Source organism: Saccoglossus kowalevskii, chromosome 22 (assembly GCF_978046115.1).
Source record: "Saccoglossus kowalevskii chromosome 22, keSacKowa6.1, whole genome shotgun sequence".
Taxonomy (NCBI): Eukaryota; Metazoa; Hemichordata; class Enteropneusta; family Harrimaniidae; genus Saccoglossus; species Saccoglossus kowalevskii.
Genome location: NC_140662.1, coordinates 28,330,801 through 28,350,831, shown reverse-complemented (window position 1 = coordinate 28,350,831; position 20,031 = coordinate 28,330,801). Strand labels below are relative to the sequence as shown.

Here is a 20,031-nt window from a genome sequence, read left to right as displayed (position 1 = left end):
ATACTAGAGTGTCTTCATCGACTAGCATTGTCCAAATTAACTTGAGGATCAGCCGTTATGCCCAGGGTCACTAATCACTCTTGGGTGTGTTTACGAAGTGGAACAGCATTCAACCCTGCGTTTCACATGAATATTGGTCTCTACGTTTTTGGGGTAACGAAAGTATATTTTAAACGAATAAATTACTTGTTGTAAAATGCTGTAAATTTTGAAGGGGGTTTATACTCGGACAACTACGGTAATACTTTATTATTGGCATGTATCAAGCCACTAGACTACCCGTAGCAGCAACACAGAAAATAACATTAGTTGTGTTCAGGGTCTCATATGTTTGCATATCGGTCATACCCAATTGCATTTATGCACGGAAGGGAACAACAGTTAGCAAGGGCTAAGTAACACCCAAAAAAAAATATACAAAGCTTCAGTTCTTCAGTAACTATTTTGATCACTCAGTACAGTAACCAGGACGGTATACATGTTGGTTCTATGATTATATGTGTAAAACAATAATAGGTTGCAGAATAACATGAAGTATCATTGTCAGTCCAATTTTTCCATCAAGAATAATGTCCCTGGAAGTGTGTGTGGTGATTGTCTTGTTTGAAATGACATACTGAAATGAATAGTTATGAATATAATTATAGTAAATCTTCCAAATGAACATTGAATGGTGCACAATTAACCCTGGGCTAGACTGGGTCTTAAAAATGTACTATTAAAAGTGTTCATGCATCTTTTTTTAGCATAGACTAAAAAATGTTTTAGTCTGTGCTAAGGAGCTTATCCATTGACTAATTTTCCTGAATGCTTTCATTAAATTTTGAAAACTTAAATAAAATGTTATGGATTAACTTTATCTCAGTGACTGCATAACTTCTTCATGACTAGTGACTAATATTTATTTGTTCAACTCTTTGAATGCCATAGATTTTTGTAAAAAAGTTGATCAGTACCTGTAGCCTTAGAGACCATTATGTCTATTTGGTTCTAAACTAACTCAAACATATTAGGAAAATGGAAAATACATAAAAAAAGTTGATCAAAAAGATATTATGCCCATTTACCCCTCCCTCCCACCAAACAAAAACATTTTAGAAAAAAACATATTGATCAAAACCTATACCAAAAAACATATATGCCTGTTTGGTCCAAAACAAACCAAAACTGTACAGAACCATTTGATAAAGCAAATCCTGTCATTCAAAGCGTTGAATACCATTTTCTATTTGCATGCATGTTGTATCTTTTCCCAAATAGAAATGTTTGAATGATACGATCCCTCAAGTGATTGCAGATATAATCTCGGATGTTGATGTAGTCTGGCAAATGGAAAAAGATACCAACAATTGTATGGTAAATTTGCTCCCATTTGTTACCAATATTATCACCAATTAACGAGGATTAGACCAAATTAAAAATGTCATTATCTTCTCACTTTCATTATTGCGGGTTCATGCCATTTGTATACATAAACATAAAAAAAAAAAAAATAATCAGAAAATTTTTGAATTTCTTCTTGTTTTTGCATTGGTTTCTATGGTAAAAATTTTTTGATCAGTGACATGGACTGAACAAGTTGTGTATTGTTATGAACAAGTTGTGTGTTGTGTATTCAATTGGATTTTATCCCATAATGCATTGCACATACAGTCAGTAATGCAAAATTAGAATTTTACTATTTACTATGACTACAAACATGCATGTATATCCTCTTGCTCACTCTTGGTTACTTTGGGTGCTGTGATTCATACATCTTTTTCTGATCAATCAACTACACATATCTAATAAAATCATTAAAATTATTCTAATGTAATCAATCTTTAATTGTATCTACTATAATTCTATAGTTTGTTTTAAATTGGTATTTGAGTATAAACCAAGATATGTACCTCTGATTGCACATCTATTGCTGGTTGTGTGGACAAGTCCATTGTGAATCAGTCACCAAATTCCAGGTTCTAAATTCAGTTAACAAAAATGACAGAATTACAAGACCCACTTCTGGATTAAAATAACTGAAAGACATCAGTCAGTTTAATGGCACATACCAGAGTATGGCTTTTCCATGGCAGTGTCCATTTCATGGTTATGGGAAGACTTGTCATACATCTATGTGTGCTTACCGTTTGTTTTGCCATGCATGGATGTTTCACAACCCATTTGATTTACAGGACCGTTGTACTGAGTTCTTCATATTATGATGTCATCAATCAATTATATTTAGCCATCATTGTTTACATCTAGTCGCACCAAGTTCTTCATATGATCTCTCATCAATGAACAAAATTAAAAAAAATTTGCTATTCCTTCTATTCAGTATTGTTCCTTTTTTCTTTCTTTACAGGCTGATATCAGAACACAAAAGGAACCATTGTTTAAGTTGATGGCTGATGACAATAAATTCTTGTGGATGAAAAACAGAATTGATAGAATGTGGGACAATAAATGGGTGCCCGCAGGGAAAGCTTTACAGATGAAACAGGATTTGAGTAACAGATCTAAAAAAAGGGTAAGAATAAATGTGTTTGATGAAAAAAATGAATTCACTTACGAAAGCAGAATCTTGGTTGAATAAAGATTTGTATGTGTTTAATAATGAAGTTGTATTGTCGGCAACATTTTGTGAAATAATATACGCAATATAATAAAAACAGTAGAAATATTCTTACCATTTTCGTTAATATTTGTGATTATTTTTCAGCATCTTAGGGTGTCACCAAATCACATGATCACAGATGGATCATATCACAAAATCAATATTTGATATATAAAATTTCCCATTAAATTTAGGCTGAAATGTAGATCTAGATTGTTGAGTTGTTTCCTTTATAATAGGTCCATCTCTTTTTGAATTTACCGGATGACCATTTCACCTGTTTGTGTATTTTACTTCAAACTAATTTGAATCAGGAATACAATTACATATTGTTTTTAATTTCGCTCCTTTCATTCATTAGTAAACTGTGCTAAATTAAATCCACATAATCATGTACAATAACTATAGAACTCATAGTTTTCCTGCCAAATTTGTGAACACAGTGAAATTGCTTAAGGTAGAGATGCAGTTTACCTGACAGGTATTTTAATTAGTTAATTAGGAAACCAAGATGACCTCCCTTGTCCACAAAACTATATATTTTCGGAAAGCTTATTGTATGAATTTTAAAATTTTGTTAATATTTTTTTTTATGGACACTGTAGTTTGAAATGTGCACAAAAATGTGCTTTTTTGGTCAAAGGTGATTTACAAAAAAATAGCTTCTAAACCATGCTTCTGTTTCCTGTCAAAATTGGTTTATGGGTACATCTGTTTACTATGAAGAAAGTGTCATCTTGAAAACTGTCTACCAGTTGTCAATTTTGCAGGGCAGCAGCTCAAATTTCACTACTTCAAGTTTATGCATAAATTAACACCCAGGCTAGTTGTCTGTATGATTGTTGTAACACTGTTCAACCAAAAACAATGCCCCGACGGCTTTTGAAGATAAACACATTGTCAATCATTTGTGAAAATTTCAAAACAAAAGGTCAAAGCGTCTAGGAGCTATTTTTTTGAAAGTTCTGGGATGTGCACTGAAAGGAAGCTAATTTGCATAACAATTCACTCAGTAAGAAGTTTGCTAATGCTCATAATTAAAATGGCTGTAACAGTTTCAAATTTAAATGTATTATCGTTTTGTTAAAAGTTAAATATAGTGCATAATATGGAGATCCCGTCATTTCTTTTTTTCACCATGTTTCTTTTTTATTATTTATGTACAGCCTTGCTAAATCTTGCTAAGCATTCAAAAGAGAGAATGTTTGCACCTGTTATCTGTATTTTAAAATCGTTTTTTTGAGTATGTTCCACTATACACAATTCTACAAAATTTTAACAGTCTATCGCCAAGATTGTTTGGATAATAATAAGCAAAAAAAAAAAAATTTCACTCCCAAGTGCCCACGAACCTGCATCTCTACCTTAAAACATCAAAATAGTGATTTTTAAATGCCAGTGAAAATAAATGGTTTTACAGTATTTACTAGGTTTGTTATGTTTAGAACATGCTTGAAGCAGACTTTAAATGGTTTTGCATGACTGGATTTATTGTAGTGAACTTGGTCATTAAACCATAGAATAAGCTCTATCACTAATAATGTGGCAAATAAGGGGAAACTTTACATTGGTTCTACACTATGTTGACTGGGGATTGCTTTACTGAACATTTTATAGTATAATAGGCAAGACATTTTAGTTTAGTGGGTATGACGATATTTTCAAATCTCTAATTTTGATATTTTTGTAAGTTTTGGTAAAAAATTGAAAGGGCTTTCAACTAAATTTTGCCATCAATACAACTTTTAAAAATGTTAATCACATACAACAACAGGATACAGTAACTTGTTGTAAACATTAAATTTGACAAGCTGAAGATACTTCCATATACTTCACACATTTTAGAGTCATTTCGATATTTTCTTTTAGTCCACAAGATAACAAGTTGATTAGTGTGATATCATAAGATTTCATTTAATAACCTCACTGTTAGTGCGTGGTTCTATTAATTATTTTTTGTGAATGTTTTTTGTGTAATTTTTGGCAAAAAATGTTATTTTTGACTTTTTCTTGAAAACTACCATCTCAATTGCTTTGATACTTGGGTGGTTTAGACAATTGAGATATTTCAACCTTGAAGTTGACAAAATGTTTGAAAAAAATATGGAAAAGAAATTGAGTATGAAAGATGACATTTAAAAGTTGACTTTTAAAGAGGTAGAATCTACTGTCTCTCATTAGTTAGTGAAATAGGTGATGCATAACACGGAGTTGATGTCGTTTAGTCTTTTTTGCCTTTGGCACAACAGTATTCATATTAATAAAATATTTGGTAAATTATTATTCATGGCTTGTGAGCAGATACAAAAAGAAATGGCGGTACCTAGTACAATTGTATTATTGTTCTAAAAAACATGTTTTAATCATAACTTGGAAACTGATCTTAGTCATAATATCAAATGTATGGTGTGTTGAATATTTCATATTGCATCAAATCCTTGGTATGTATATAGAAAATAAAATGCAGATGCATTCTGTGTTTCAAATTTCATTTCATTGAGGCGAAATAGTTAGTGTGGGCAAAATATTCTTTTGTGATATGGTTTGTATTCCTGTGTAAATTTCTCAATATTTCATGAACTTACATTGTACTAGCACCAGCCACATTATTTGGTGACCCAGCATTCATAAGTGATGAAGAAAGCAATCTAAGATTGCAAACTCAAACCCAACGTCCCATTATTATTTTAGTTTACATTTTGTATATTTTGCTGATAAACAACAAAACTGAACAACTTCTTGGTAAATGGAAAAAATTCAGAAGATTTTATAATTGAGTGCAAAATGCACCAGAAATCTGTTTTCCCCTGTCATTCTGTTTACAGGTACTAGTACAATTGGCTCATACACACAACTCTGTACTCTTACCTTGGTTGTTTGTACAACGTTTAAAAATGGGTATCTAAAACCAGTAAAATTGTTATTTATGGTGTGTATGGTTCCAGTCACAACCATATCATTTTTACATGAGTGGGGTTACATCACAGGACCTTCTATATGTTGCTTGGAGGCAAACGTTGTGAGTGGTGAAAATGGCTAAAGTGAAAAAACAGCACAAACTCAACTTTGAAGTAATCCAGAAAAAAAAATTGATATAAGTTGCACATGTAGCGACTTTTCTTGTTACATGTACACTGTTCATTACATGTACACTGTTTATTACATGTACACTGTTCATTACATGTACACTGTTCATTACATGTACACTGTTCATTACATGTGCACTGTTCATTACATGTGCACTGTTCATTACATGTGCACTGTTCATTACATGTGCACTGTTCATTACATGTGCACTGTTCATTACATGTGCACTGTTCATTACATGTGCACTGTTCATTACATGTGCACTGTTCATTACATGTACACTGTTCATTACATGTACACTGTTCATTACATGTGCACTGTTCATTACATGTACACTGTTCATTACATGTACACTGTTCATTACATGTACACTGTTCATTACATGTGCACTGTTCATTACATGTACACTGTTCATTACATGTACACTGTTCATTACATGTGCACTGTTCATTACATGTGCACTGTTCATTACATGTGCACTGTTCATTACATGTGCACTGTTCATTACATGTGCACTGTTCATTACATGTGCACTGTTCATTACATGTACACTGTTCATTACATGTACACTGTTCATTACATGTACACTGTTCATTACATGTACACTGTTCAAAAGAATCTCAACAACTAGCTCAAAGTACCATTTTTGTGCCAGTGATGTTGCCAGGTGGTTAAAAATGCCCGGATGTTTGCTCCTTGGAACAGCTGTGATTGCGTGCACAGTATAAGACTATACTTCTGTGAAAGCACTCAAGATATTAGTTGTATTCTTTACAGTCAATATGATTTACAACCATGTAAATAAATAACATTTCTATGATGGCAGAAAATGTTATTAAGGTATTATTACATAAAATGTCTAATTAGAGAGAGGAAAACATGTTACAATGATTATAGATAAAACATGATTTACTGATGTTTTCGTCTCTTATGAAACATTATTAATCATTTTTCTTTATTTTTAGATTTTAATACATTTGGGTTTATTAACCAAAGAGTCTGGTTTCAAGATTGCTGAGTCTGCTTTCAGTGGAGGTCCACTGGGTGAACTAGTGCAATGGAGTGATATCATAGCCACACTCTATGTACTTGGGCATGATATCAAAATTACTACAAGTACTGATGTACTTAAATCGTGAGTGAATTTTTATTAATCAAAGCTGGATATATAAAGAGGCACAGCGCCTGGTCACATGTGAACATGCTCTTAAGGCAGTCAGAATCAAATTCAAATTATACCCAAATGAGCATGTGTGCAATGCATTATGGGAGAGAACCTTCAATTGTATATAATGGGAAACTCAATAAATCATGTTTTTGAAATGTTTCAACAATATTATGATTCATATTAATAATGAATGATATGTCTACTAGCAAAGTAGAAAAAGAGAAGATGCTAAAAGTTTGTGGTATTTTGCAGAGTGAAATGTAAAATAAGACCTGTTTCCATGGAAACAATGAATTTGGGATTATTCATCAATATGAATGCCCAATCTGGTGGCCATTTTGAATTGGAAAAAAATATTCAGTTATTAATAATTCAAAGATTTTTATGCTTTCAAAAAATGAAAATAACTTCTTAAAAATGCTTTGTCAAATATTCATCAAATTAGATAGGTTGAAAATGGAAAGTGTCAATCATCTATGAATTGTCTGCAGCATGCATTTTCCAGCTTGCAAACGACTAGAGCATAATGTACACTTTTATAGCATGTATCTTGAATAAATTTGCATGGCTAATAAGATAAACCAGCCATTCATTCTAGGCATTTGTAGATGTCTGACAGTCAATGGAAAAGCACATAGATTCATTGTATGAGTAATGTAATATTTTTATCTTATAGTTATATGAAGGCTAAGGGCGTGAGCAATAAAAATTGTCCTGTATCAGGAGTAAGACCTGTGGATCTTATTTACATAGATATTGTAGGTTTGAAGCAGTTTAAAAAAGTAGCTGGTTCTCTCTGGAACCAATTCAGGTAAGTTGTGATAATCTTCATTGCTCAGGCTGGGTAGGGTAGATCCCTGGCTAGGGCTGGGTATGTGTGTCGGGTATGGGTTGGGGTAGAAGCATTTAGTGGATTCTGTACAATTGTCATGTTTGTCATTCATGTTTAAGTCATCGCCCTTCCATCTGTCCGTCAATTTGTCTATCTGTCTGTCAATCCATACATCCATCCATTCGTCTGTCTGTCCGTCCGTTCGTCCGTCCATCTGACATCAGCAGTTGAGTTTAAGCATATATGCAAAGCGGAAACAAATATGTCAAAAAAAAATGGTGACAAACAAGCTGCTTTCTGATTGGTCTAACTGTCAGATATTTAGGTTGGGTATCCAATCAGGTACAATCTTGTAAGTAGCTTCTCACTGACTCAACATCTATGGCTGTCTAACTCATTGTATCTATTCATCAATGTTTTACCTGGTGCAGGAAAACTATTTGTACTACAGATTAAATATTTTATTTTCCCTGTCTGCAATGCTTGCTTTGCTTGGTGTAATTCCTTGGTTGGCACTATGTTTCATAAATATTTAATAATTAGAATTTATTATTTATTGCAGCTGTATGTTACGGGTCATAGATACGTTTGGCACGGAACCAGCTTTTAACTTAGACACCTATGCAAGGAAGGCTGGCACAAAGTCAGTGTGGGGAAAATGGGGATTAGTCCCACTGCAGTTCATGACAATGTTTCGTAAGTATTAATGCTAAACTTTAGAAACTTTTCAATATGAAAAAACTGGTGTTATGCAAGAAAATGAATTTAAAAACAAAATAAACAAAAGTCTTGTAGTATTGTAGTGGCGTCAAATCATCAGATGCTTTGACATGGGAAAGCATTATTGGGGTACTTTCACAGTTTTTCTCTCATTTGTTTGTTGCATGCTCTATAATGTGTTTATACACATATGATAATGGTCATTTTGATGAAGTAAGGGTATCTCAATGTCATATTCCATTCTGAAAGGTCAGCATTTACATTGAACTTCAAAAAAAGAAGAAATTTGAATTAAAAAATGAAATCATTCAATTTCATGGATTGCGCAAGATTTTGCAGTGCACAGAACATCATCGTTGATAATTTTAAGATGTTTAAAGTGATTTGAGTAGAAAAATATGTAAACAGTTGTAGTGTCTGCGTTTATTTATAGTATGTATTTATTTTCATCCTCATGTATATTAACCTACCATACTTGTAGCTATGGCTTCCGCCATGTCTACCTTGCCAGACAGCTTCCGCTGCCTTACTAACCCTTACGTGGTCTCGGCTTACGCTGTCTCTGCTAGTATGTGCAGCCTCCGCAGCACTACTGATAACTTACTTACCTCAGGTAGTCAATAGCCTTCGCTGTTCTACCAGGTAGTCTTATCTCAGCTACCACAGCTTCACCTCATAATCATTACTGATTACTAATAGTTAACATTTATTTATCTTTATCGCAGTTTGTTTTAAGAAGTTTTCTGTATGTTTTGTTACCAGGTGCTAAAGGTCATTAGTACTGTCACTAACTAACCTATCTGGGGGGGGGGGGGCTGTTGGACACGTTATCTTAGATAGCTTAGTTACAGTTTGTTAGGCAGTCAGTCATTTTCAACTTTGTACAGGCAGATTGTACCAGCAGCGTGCCCCCCCTTGATGCCAAATAAAGTTCAGTTTACAATATTGAGTGTGCCATAAATCATTTGTTTGCATATAAAAACAGTTTCAAGAAAAAAGGGAATAGATGAATTTTGAATAATGTTTTGAATAATGTTTTATTCTCAATGAGATTAAGTACCACGGTCACTGCACCTCACTGTGTTCCATATGGGTCCCAAGCAACGTAAAACTAGTACAATTTAGCTTGCTTGCAGCCTAGTTTCTTCTCAAAATCACCAGATATATAAATTGGGCAGAGTAGTCTGCCTATGTATAGTAAACTTAGGTAAATACTACAAAGAATAAGTTGAAATTATTAATGATAATAATACTCACTTTTAAAATAGTTAATTTTTATGACAAAGTTAGCTGATTGCCTGCTGTGGAGTTAAGTTACAATTATATTTTACATGTTTGTCTATGCTTGAAGGACGGGCTTAACCAAAGAAGCTCAGCAAACAAAAAACAAAGTACAATTAGGATACCTTACGACTGGTGCTTTTAATATGAAGATAACAAAATGCATAATTTTACAAAATGCAATGGATAAAAAGTGTTTTTGTAATTTACAGCTCACACGCCAGACAACTCATTTATGGGATTTGTTGTTGAAAATGATTTACAGGATGAGGATTTTGAGAGACCAGTGCCAAAGCAAAATGATATGGCAGTCGTATATGGTAAGAAAGCTGACATGTGGCTGGTAAGTACCTCTATGTATGTAGGTATCTTGGTATATTTAAACTCCAAATAGACTCAATGATATACAGGGGTCACACTGCAGTCCTACTATATAGTAGTCCTACTATACTCTCTATGGTTAACTTCCCATAGAAAACAATATACAGGTCCTGTACTACCAGTAAACTCCCTTTAGAGAACAATGTACTGGTCTTACCGGTATACTACAAATGAACTCCCCATAGACAACAAGGGACAGGTCAGTGGGGCTATTTATTATAAGTATTACAAATGTTAAGAAAATAAAAAAGATTGGTATTACTAGTTTATGAATCCTGCTAGAAAACAGCATTGTCTCACGAGTTAAAATGATTCATTCACACTGGGACTTAGCTAAGTATCCCGCTAAATGTGTCAGAATACCACTTTGAAATTTAAATTCTATTAACAAATCTATATTATTGATTTGGGTACTCTTTTAAATACAGCTTAAAATAGGAGCATGCCATCCTTTGCAAAATGTTATTATAAAATAGAGGTGATAACCACATTCATTCATGCCCTGTGACCCCAGCATTTGATACAAAGTTTAATTGTGGCTTGAAACCTATAAACCAAGTGTGAATGACCAGTCTTTGTCAATTACACTATTTGTTATGTCTGCCATGATTAGGACCTTTTATGTTTGCACTTATAAATCATACTCCCTAACTTGATAAAATTCCTCATGCCCAAATATGTTTTATACATCAACTCGTGTTTGCTTTTTGTCTGCAGGATTCTAAGGCATATTTAGATATCATACATGAACGTTTTACATTACACGGTACGGTATATGCTAATACGAGTGATGATTTGATGAACATTCCGCGATACGTCATCAACCATGGCATACTGAGTGGTGACCAGGTTCAAGAACTACTCAAAAAAGCAAAGGTACATTTATATATCTTATATATATATTGAATTAATACTGATTATTATGTTTATTTATGCATTGATTACCATATAATTTGCATATGCCTGTGGGAGATGCATTTGTTGCCTAGCGATGCATTAAATGAAAACACAAGGTGTAATCATTGACTTCTGAACAGCAAGTCAACTTTTAACACTTTTCACAAAATAAGGCAACATCATTTTTTTGCATAATTTAAAAATGGATGGATATGTAGTGTAACTTGGTTGGTATAGCTGTTTGTTTTTATTAGAGATACCCTTCTATAGATATGTAGTGTAACTTGGTTGGTATAGCTGTTTGCTTTTATTGGAGATACCCTTCTATGGATATGTAGTGTAACTTGGTTGGTATAGCTGTTTGTTTTTATTGGAGATACCCTTCTATGGATATGTAGTGTAACTTGGTTGGTATAGCTGTTTGTTTTTATTAGAGATACCCTTCTATAGATATGTAGTGTAACTTGGTTGGTATAGCTGTTTGCTTTTATTGGAGATACCCTTCTATGGATATGTAGTGTAACTTGGTTGGTATAGCTGTTTGTTTTTATTAGAGATACCCTTCTATGGATATGTAGTGTAACTTGGTTGGTATAGCTGTTTGTTTTTATTAGTGATACCCTTCTATGGATATGTAGTGTAACTTGGTTGGTATAGCTGTTTGCTTTTATTAGAGATACCCTTCTATGGATATGTAGTGTAACTTGGTTGATATAGCTGTTTGCTTTTATTGGAGATACCCTTCTATGGATATGTAGTGTAACTTGGTTGGTATAGCTGTTTGTTTTTATTAGTGATACCCTTCTATGGATATGTAGTGTAACTTGGTTGGTATAGCTGTTTGTTTTTATTGGAGATACCCTTCTATGGATATGTAGTGTAACTTGGTTGGTATAGCTGTTTGCTTTTATTAGAGATACCCTTCTATGGATATGTAGTGTAACTTGGTTGGTATAGCTGTTTGTTTTTATTGGAGATACCCTTCTATGGATATGTAGTGTAACTTGGTTGGTATAGCTGTTTGTTTTTATTGGAGATACCCTTCTATGGATATGTAGTGTAACTTGGTTGGTATAGCTGTTTGTTTTTATTGAAGATACCCTTCTATGGATATGTAGTGTAACTTGGTTGGTATAGCTGTTTGCTTTTATTAGTGATACCCTTCTATGGATATGTAGTGTAACATGGTTGGTATAGCTGTTTGTTTTTATTGGAGATACCCTTCTATGGATATGTAGTGTAACTTGGTTGGTATAGCTGTTTGCTTTTATTAGTGATACCCTTCTATGGATATGTAGTGTAACATGGTTGGTATAGCTGTTTGTTTTTATTGGAGATACCCTTCTATGGATATGTAGTGTAACTTGGTTGGTATAGCTGTTTGCTTTTATTAGTGATACCCTTCTATGGATATGTAGTGTAACATGGTTGGTATAGCTGTTTGTTTTTATTGGAGATACCCTTCTATGGATATGTAGTGTAACTTGGTTGGTATAGCTGTTTGTTTTTATTAGAGATACCCTTCTATGGATATGTAGTGTAACTTGGTTGGTATAGCTGTTTGCTTTTATTAGAGATACCCTTCTATGGATATGTAGTGTAACTTGGTTGGTATAGCTGTTTGCTTTTATTAGTGATACCCTTCTATGGATATGTAGTGTAACTTGGTTGGTATAGCTGTTTGTTTTTATTGGAGATACCCTTCTATGGATATGTAGTGTAACTTGGTTGGTATAGCTGTTTGTTTTTATTAGAGATACCCTTCTATGGATATGTAGTGTAACTTGGTTGGTATAGCTGTTTGTTTTTATTGGAGATACCCTTCTATGGATATGTAGTGTAACTTGGTTGGTATAGCTGTTTGTTTTTATTAGAGATACCCTTCTATGGATATGTAGTGTAACTTGGTTGGTATAGCTGTTTGTTTTTATTGGAGATACCCTTCTATGGATATGTAGTGTAACTTGGTTGGTATAGCTGTTTGCTTTTATTAGTGATACCCTTCTATGGATATGTAGTGTAACATGGTTGGTATAGCTGTTTGCTTTTATTGGAGATACCCTTCTATGGATATGTAGTGTAACTTGGTTGGTATAGCTGTTTGATTTTATTGGAGATACCCTTCTATGGATATGTAGTGTAACTTGGTTGGTATAGCTGTTTGCTTTTATTAGAGATACCCTTCTATAGATATGTAGTGTAACTTGGTTGGTATAGCTGTTTGCTTTTATTAGAGATACCCTTCTATAGATATGTAGTGTAACTTGGTTGATATAGCTGTTTGCTTTTATTAGAGATACCCTTCTATGGATATGTAGTGTAACTTGGTTGGTATAGCTGTTTGCTTTTATTAGAGATACCTTTCTAACATTCATAACAAACAGAGAACTGAATATAAAAATCAATATTATTAGTTTGGTCAAAAAGTCTTTTCATCATTTCACTTGTAGAGCGTAGCCTTGCACAATAAATAAATAAAAACAAATGTAATATACATATCCCAAAGTCAACATTTTTCACATTCCATAAATAATAATATTTGTTTTCCCACATCTTGATCCAAACTACAGATATCTAAATTGGCTCTGGTCTTGTTGTCTCAGACAACCACTTTTAAAAATTGGTGAAGCATGATAAATGAATACAATATTCATTGTTATACCATCATAGTAGCACATTTTTGAAGGAGTTGTTGGACTTTTGGGGGGCTCTATTTTTTTTCTGACCTATGGTGGCGCTGTTTCTCAGTGTACCACTTGTGTACTGATGTATTGTAAACAGGTTTTATTTTGTCATGCAAATCAAAAAGAAAAGAATTTATTAATTTAATTTGTTTCTGAATTTTCAAGAACATAGACAATTATCTTTTGATGTTGATATGTAGTTTTTCAAAGTAGTTGTGGACAACCAGGTATATTTCTTGATTTTCAGTCAATAGGCAATTATGTCCATTTGTTAAAAAACAAATGTAAGACAGCAAATTACTTAAAATGTTCAACAAAAATGACCTTTAAAAGGTTAAAGGGAAGTGGTCATCGCTCTAGGTCATGTTCAATATTGGACTCATAATGACGTACGAAGTGAGTGTAAAATATGAACACTGCACGATGACCACTGACTTTTAAAGGTCATCAAAATGTCAGTGTTTTATACCAGAATCTGATTTCTATAATGATTGATTGCAGTTATTTGTTGGTTTGGGTTTTCCATATGATGGACCAGCACCACTGGAGGCCATTGCCAATGGATGTGTATTTCTAAATCCCAGTTTTAACCCACCGCTTAACTCTATGAATACAAAGTTTTTTAAGGGGAAACCTACTCTGCGAGAGGTAAGTAATAAGTATGTTGTGTTCATCTGTAGTGCCAATAGGTCAACACATGACTCATTTACCAGCTAGAATGGGTCTTCCTGCAATATGATTGGTTGAGAAACAAATGAGAGCACCAGCAAATCTGGTTAAAAGTTACAAGTTAGCAGTGTAATGACCAAGTTTGCTAACGTACCTCCCAATTACTTCTGAAGCTAGGTATATTGAACTGGCAAAGAAATTCACATTGTGCTGTTCCAGTTTGTATCTGTACCACTTTTATTATTGCATTCCCACTGGGCTGTTCGATTTTATATATGCCCTCCCTGTTTCATTTCATTTCTCATCTGGTATTATATTTGGACATTATGTTATAGTGTTGCCCATATTTGGACATTATGTAACAGAGTATTATGTTATGTCATAGATAAAGTATTGCATTGGCCCTAAATCTGTATAATCTTTTGATGTTAATAATTGTATTTCTTATTTCTGGTGTTGCTTGATTGTGATGTAAGATTAAAAGCACATCAATACATGTACAAATAAACTAAACTAAACTAACACCAACAAAGTATGTCTGAATGTTAGACATTTTTTTAATGCAAATTACATTTTTGTTCATTTGTGTTCATTTCAGTTGACATCTCAACATCCGTATGCCGAGGTATACATTGGTAAACCCTATGTGCACACTGTCAGCATTACAAACACTACAGCATTTAGAGCAGTATTGAGAGAAATCCAAGAAACTGAATACTTAAAGCCATATGTGCCACATGAATTCACACCTGAAGGAATGTTACAAAGACTGAATGCATATATTGAAAACCAGGTATGGAAATATAGTTTAGTGATAACTGTTATATAGGATGACATTGTTTGCACTGACAGAACATTTGCTCCTACCAATGTCAAAACATAATGATTGAAATATTCACACTTCTAACCATCCTGCACCTCAAACCTTCATTTCTCACTCAAATCTGTATTGCACTTGTCTTGTTCAACTAAAAATTGCTTTTCTATGGCAAGACTGTCACACACCATTTGTCATTACCGATAGTCCTGATTTTTTTTTGGTGGTAATCCCTTCGTCAAGGAAAATAAAAATGCAGTCTATAATGTCACATCAATGTAACATTCTTGAGTGTGAATAATTTCCAAGTACATGTACATGTACCGGTATGTATCAAGTGTACAACATTAATGTAACATTCTTGAGTGTGAATAATTTCCAAGTACATGTACATGTACCGGTATGTATCAAGTGTACAACATTAATGTAACATTCTTGAGTGTGAATAATTTCCAAGTACATGTACCGGTATGTATTAAGTGTACAACATTAATGTAACATTCTTGAGTGTGAATAATTTCCAAGTACATGTACATGTACCGGTATGTATCAAGTGTACAACATTAATGTAACATTCTTGAGTGTGAATAATTTCCAAGTACATGTACCGGTATGTATCAAGTGTACAACATTAATGTAACATTCTTGAGTGTGAATAATTTCCAAGTACATGTACATGTACCGGTATGTATCAAGTGTACAACATTAATGTAACATTCTTGAGTGTGAATAATTTCCAAGTACATGTACATGTACCGGTATGTATTAAGTGTACAACATTAATGTAACATTCTTGAGTGTGAATAATTTCCAAGTACATGTACATGTACCGGTATGTATCAAGTGTACAACATTAATGTAACATTCTTGAGTGTGAATAATTTCCAAGTACATGTACCGGTATGTATCAAGTGTACAACATTAATGTAACATTCTTGAGTGTGAATAATTTCCAAGTACATGTACATGTACCGGTATGTATCAAGTGTACAACATTAATGTAACATTCTTGAGTGTGAATAATTTCCAAGTACATGTACATGTACCGGTATGTATTAAGTGTACAACATTAATGTAACATTCTTGAGTGTGAATAATTTCCAAGTACATGTACATGTACCGGTATGTATCAAGTGTACAACATTAATGTAACATTCTTGAGTGTGAATAATTTCCAAGTACATGTACCGGTATGTATCAAGTGTACAACATTAATGTAACATTCTTGAGTGTGAATAATTTCCAAGTACATGTACATGTACCGGTATGTATTAAGTGTACAACATTAATGTAACATTCTTGAGTGTGAATAATTTCCAAGTACATGTACATGTACCGGTATGTATTAAGTGTACAACATTAATGTAACATTCTTGAGTGTGAATAATTTCCAAGTACATGTACCGGTATGTATTAAGTGTACAACATTAATGTAACATTCTTGAGTGTGAATAATTTCCAAGTACATGTACATGTACCGGTATGTATTAAGTGTACAACATTAATGTAACATTCTTGAGTGTGAATAATTTCCAAGTACATGTACCGGTATGTATCAAGTGTACAACATTAATGTAACATTCTTGAGTGTGAATAATTTCCAAGTACATGTACCGGTATGTATTAAGTGTACAACATTAATGTAACATTCTTGAGTGTGAATAATTTCCAAGTACATGTACATGTACCGGTATGTATCAAGTGTACAACATTAATGTAACATTCTTGAGTATGAATAATTTCCAAGTACATGTACATGTACCGGTATGTATCAAGTGTACAACATTAATGTAACATTCTTGAGTGTGAATAATTTCCAAGTACATGTACATGTACCGGTATGTATCAAGTGTACAACATTAATGTAATATTCTTGAGTGTGAATAATTTCCAAGTACATGTACATGTATCGGTATGTATCAAGTGTACAACATTAATGTAACATTCTTGAGTGTGAATAATTTCCAAGTACATGTACATGTACCGGTATGTATTAAGTGTACAACATTAATGTAACATTCTTGAGTGTGAATAATTTCCAAGTACATGTACATGTATCGGTATGTATTAAGTGTACAACATTAATGTAACATTCTTGAGTGTGAATAATTTCCAAGTACATGTACATGTACCGTTATGTATTAAGTGTACAACATTAATGTAACATTCTTGAGTGTGAATAATTTCCAAGTACATGTACATGTACCGGTATGTATCAAGTGTACAACATTAATGTAACATTCTTGAGTGTGAATAATTTCCAAGTACATGTACCGGTATGTATCAAGTGTACAACATTAATGTAACATTCTTGAGTGTGAATAATTTCCAAGTACATGTACATGTACCGTTATGTATTAAGTGTACAACATTAATGTAACATTCTTGAGTGTGAATAATTTCCAAGTACATGTACATGTACCGGTATGTATCAAGTGTACAACATTAATGTAACATTCTTGAGTGTGAATAATTTCCAAGTACATGTACATGTACCGGTATGTATCAAGTGTACAACATTAATGTAACATTCTTGAGTGTGAATAATTTCCAAGTACATGTACATGTACCGGTATGTATCAAGTGTACAACATTAATGTAACATTCTTGAGTGTAAATAATTTCCAAGTACATGTACATGTACCGGTATGTATCAAGTGTACAACATTAATGTAACATTCTTGAGTGTGAATAATTTCCAAGTACATGTACATGTACCGGTATGTATTAAGTGTACAACATTAATGTAACATTCTTGAGTGTGAATAATTTCCAAGTACATGTACATGTACCGGTATGTATTAAGTGTACAACATTAATGTAACATTCTTGAGTGTGAATAATTTCCAAGTACATGTACATGTACCGGTATGTATCAAGTGTACAACATTAATGTAACATTCTTGAGTGTGAATAATTTCCAAGTACATGTACATGTACCGGTATGTATTAAGTGTACAACATTAATGTAACATTCTTGAGTGTGAATAATTTCCAAGTACATGTACATGTACCGGTATGTATTAAGTGTACAACATTAATGTAACATTCTTGAGTGTGAATAATTTCCAAGTACATGTACATGTACCGGTATGTATCAAGTGTACAACATTAATGTAACATTCTTGAGTGTGAATAATTTCCAAGTACATGTACCGGTATGTATCAAGTGTACAACATTAATGTAACATTCTTGAGTGTGAATAATTTCCAAGTACATGTACATGTACCGGTATGTATTAAGTGTACAACATTAATGTAACATTCTTGAGTGTGAATAATTTCCAAGTACATGTACATGTACCGGTATGTATTAAGTGTACAACATTAATGTAACATTCTTGAGTGTGAATAATTTCCAAGTACATGTACCGGTATGTATCAAGTGTACAACATTAATGTAACATTCTTGAGTGTGAATAATTTCCAAGTACATGTACATGTACCGGTATGTATTAAGTGTACAACATTAATGTAACATTCTTGAGTGTGAATAATTTCCAAGTACATGTACCGGTATGTATCAAGTGTACAACATTAATGTAACATTCTTGAGTGTGAATAATTTCCAAGTACATGTACCGGTATGTATTAAGTGTACAACATTAATGTAACATTCTTGAGTGTGAATAATTTCCAAGTACATGTACATGTACCGGTATGTATCAAGTGTACAACATTAATGTAACATTCTTGAGTGTGAATAATTTCCAAGTACATGTACATGTACCGGTATGTATCAAGTGTACAACATTAATGTAATATTCTTGAGTGTGAATAATTTCCAAGTACATGTACATGTATCGGTATGTATCAAGTGTACAACATTAATGTAACATTCTTGAGTGTGAATAATTTCCAAGTACATGTACATGTACCGGTATGTATTAAGTGTACAACATTAATGTAACATTCTTGAGTGTGAATAATTTCCAAGTACATGTACATGTATCGGTATGTATTAAGTGTACAACATTAATGTAACATTCTTGAGTGTGAATAATTTCCAAGTACATGTACATGTACCGTTATGTATTAAGTGTACAACATTAATGTAACATTCTTGAGTGTGAATAATTTCCAAGTACATGTACATGTACCGGTATGTATCAAGTGTACAACATTAATGTAACATTCTTGAGTGTGAATAATTTCCAAGTACATGTACCGGTATGTATCAAGTGTACAACATTAATGTAACATTCTTGAGTGTGAATAATTTCCAAGTACATGTACATGTACCGTTATGTATTAAGTGTACAACATTAATGTAACATTCTTGAGTGTGAATAATTTCCAAGTACATGTACATGTACCGGTATGTATCAAGTGTACAACATTAATGTAACATTCTTGAGTGTGAATAATTTCCAAGTACATGTACATGTACCGGTATGTATCAAGTGTACAACATTAATGTAACATTCTTGAGTGTGAATAATTTCCAAGTACATGTACATGTACCGGTATGTATCAAGTGTACAACATTAATGTAACATTCTTGAGTGTAAATAATTTCCAAGTACATGTACATGTACCGGTATGTATCAAGTGTACAACATTAATGTAACATTCTTGAGTGTGAATAATTTCCAAGTACATGTACATGTACCGGTATGTATCAAGTGTACAACATTAATGTAACATTCTTGAGTGTAAATAATTTCCAAGTACATGTACATGTACCGGTATGTATCAAGTGTACAACATTAATGTAACATTCTTGAGTGTGAATAATTTCCAAGTACATGTACATGTACCGGTATGTATTAAGTGTACAACATTAATGTAACATTCTTGAGTGTAAATAATTTCCAAGTACATGTACATGTACCGGTATGTATCAAGTGTACAACATTAATGTAACATTCTTGAGTGTGAATAATTTCCAAGTAC

The 20,031-nt window shown here is 33.0% G+C and overlaps 1 protein-coding gene across 2 annotated transcripts in view; it reads left to right on the top strand.

Moving 5' to 3' along the window:
* LOC100366560 (alpha-1,6-mannosylglycoprotein 6-beta-N-acetylglucosaminyltransferase A-like) overlaps nucleotides 1-20,031 on the top strand; it is an 80,380-nt gene that overhangs the window by 42,361 nt on the left and 17,988 nt on the right. Inside the window, exons 7-15 of one of the 2 annotated variants that reach the window (XM_085496032.1) lie at nucleotides 1,261-1,356; nucleotides 2,348-2,512; nucleotides 6,652-6,821; nucleotides 7,531-7,665; nucleotides 8,249-8,382; nucleotides 9,900-10,030; nucleotides 10,786-10,944; nucleotides 14,151-14,297; nucleotides 14,917-15,111. In XM_085496032.1, the coding sequence (XP_085352158.1) occupies nucleotides 1,261-1,356; nucleotides 2,348-2,512; nucleotides 6,652-6,821; nucleotides 7,531-7,665; nucleotides 8,249-8,382; nucleotides 9,900-10,030; nucleotides 10,786-10,944; nucleotides 14,151-14,297; nucleotides 14,917-15,111 (1,332 nt within the window). The remainder of the gene's footprint in view (nucleotides 1-1,260; nucleotides 1,357-2,347; nucleotides 2,513-6,651; nucleotides 6,822-7,530; nucleotides 7,666-8,248; nucleotides 8,383-9,899; nucleotides 10,031-10,785; nucleotides 10,945-14,150; nucleotides 14,298-14,916; nucleotides 15,112-20,031) is intronic. The other variant, XM_085496033.1, reaches the window with a different exon arrangement.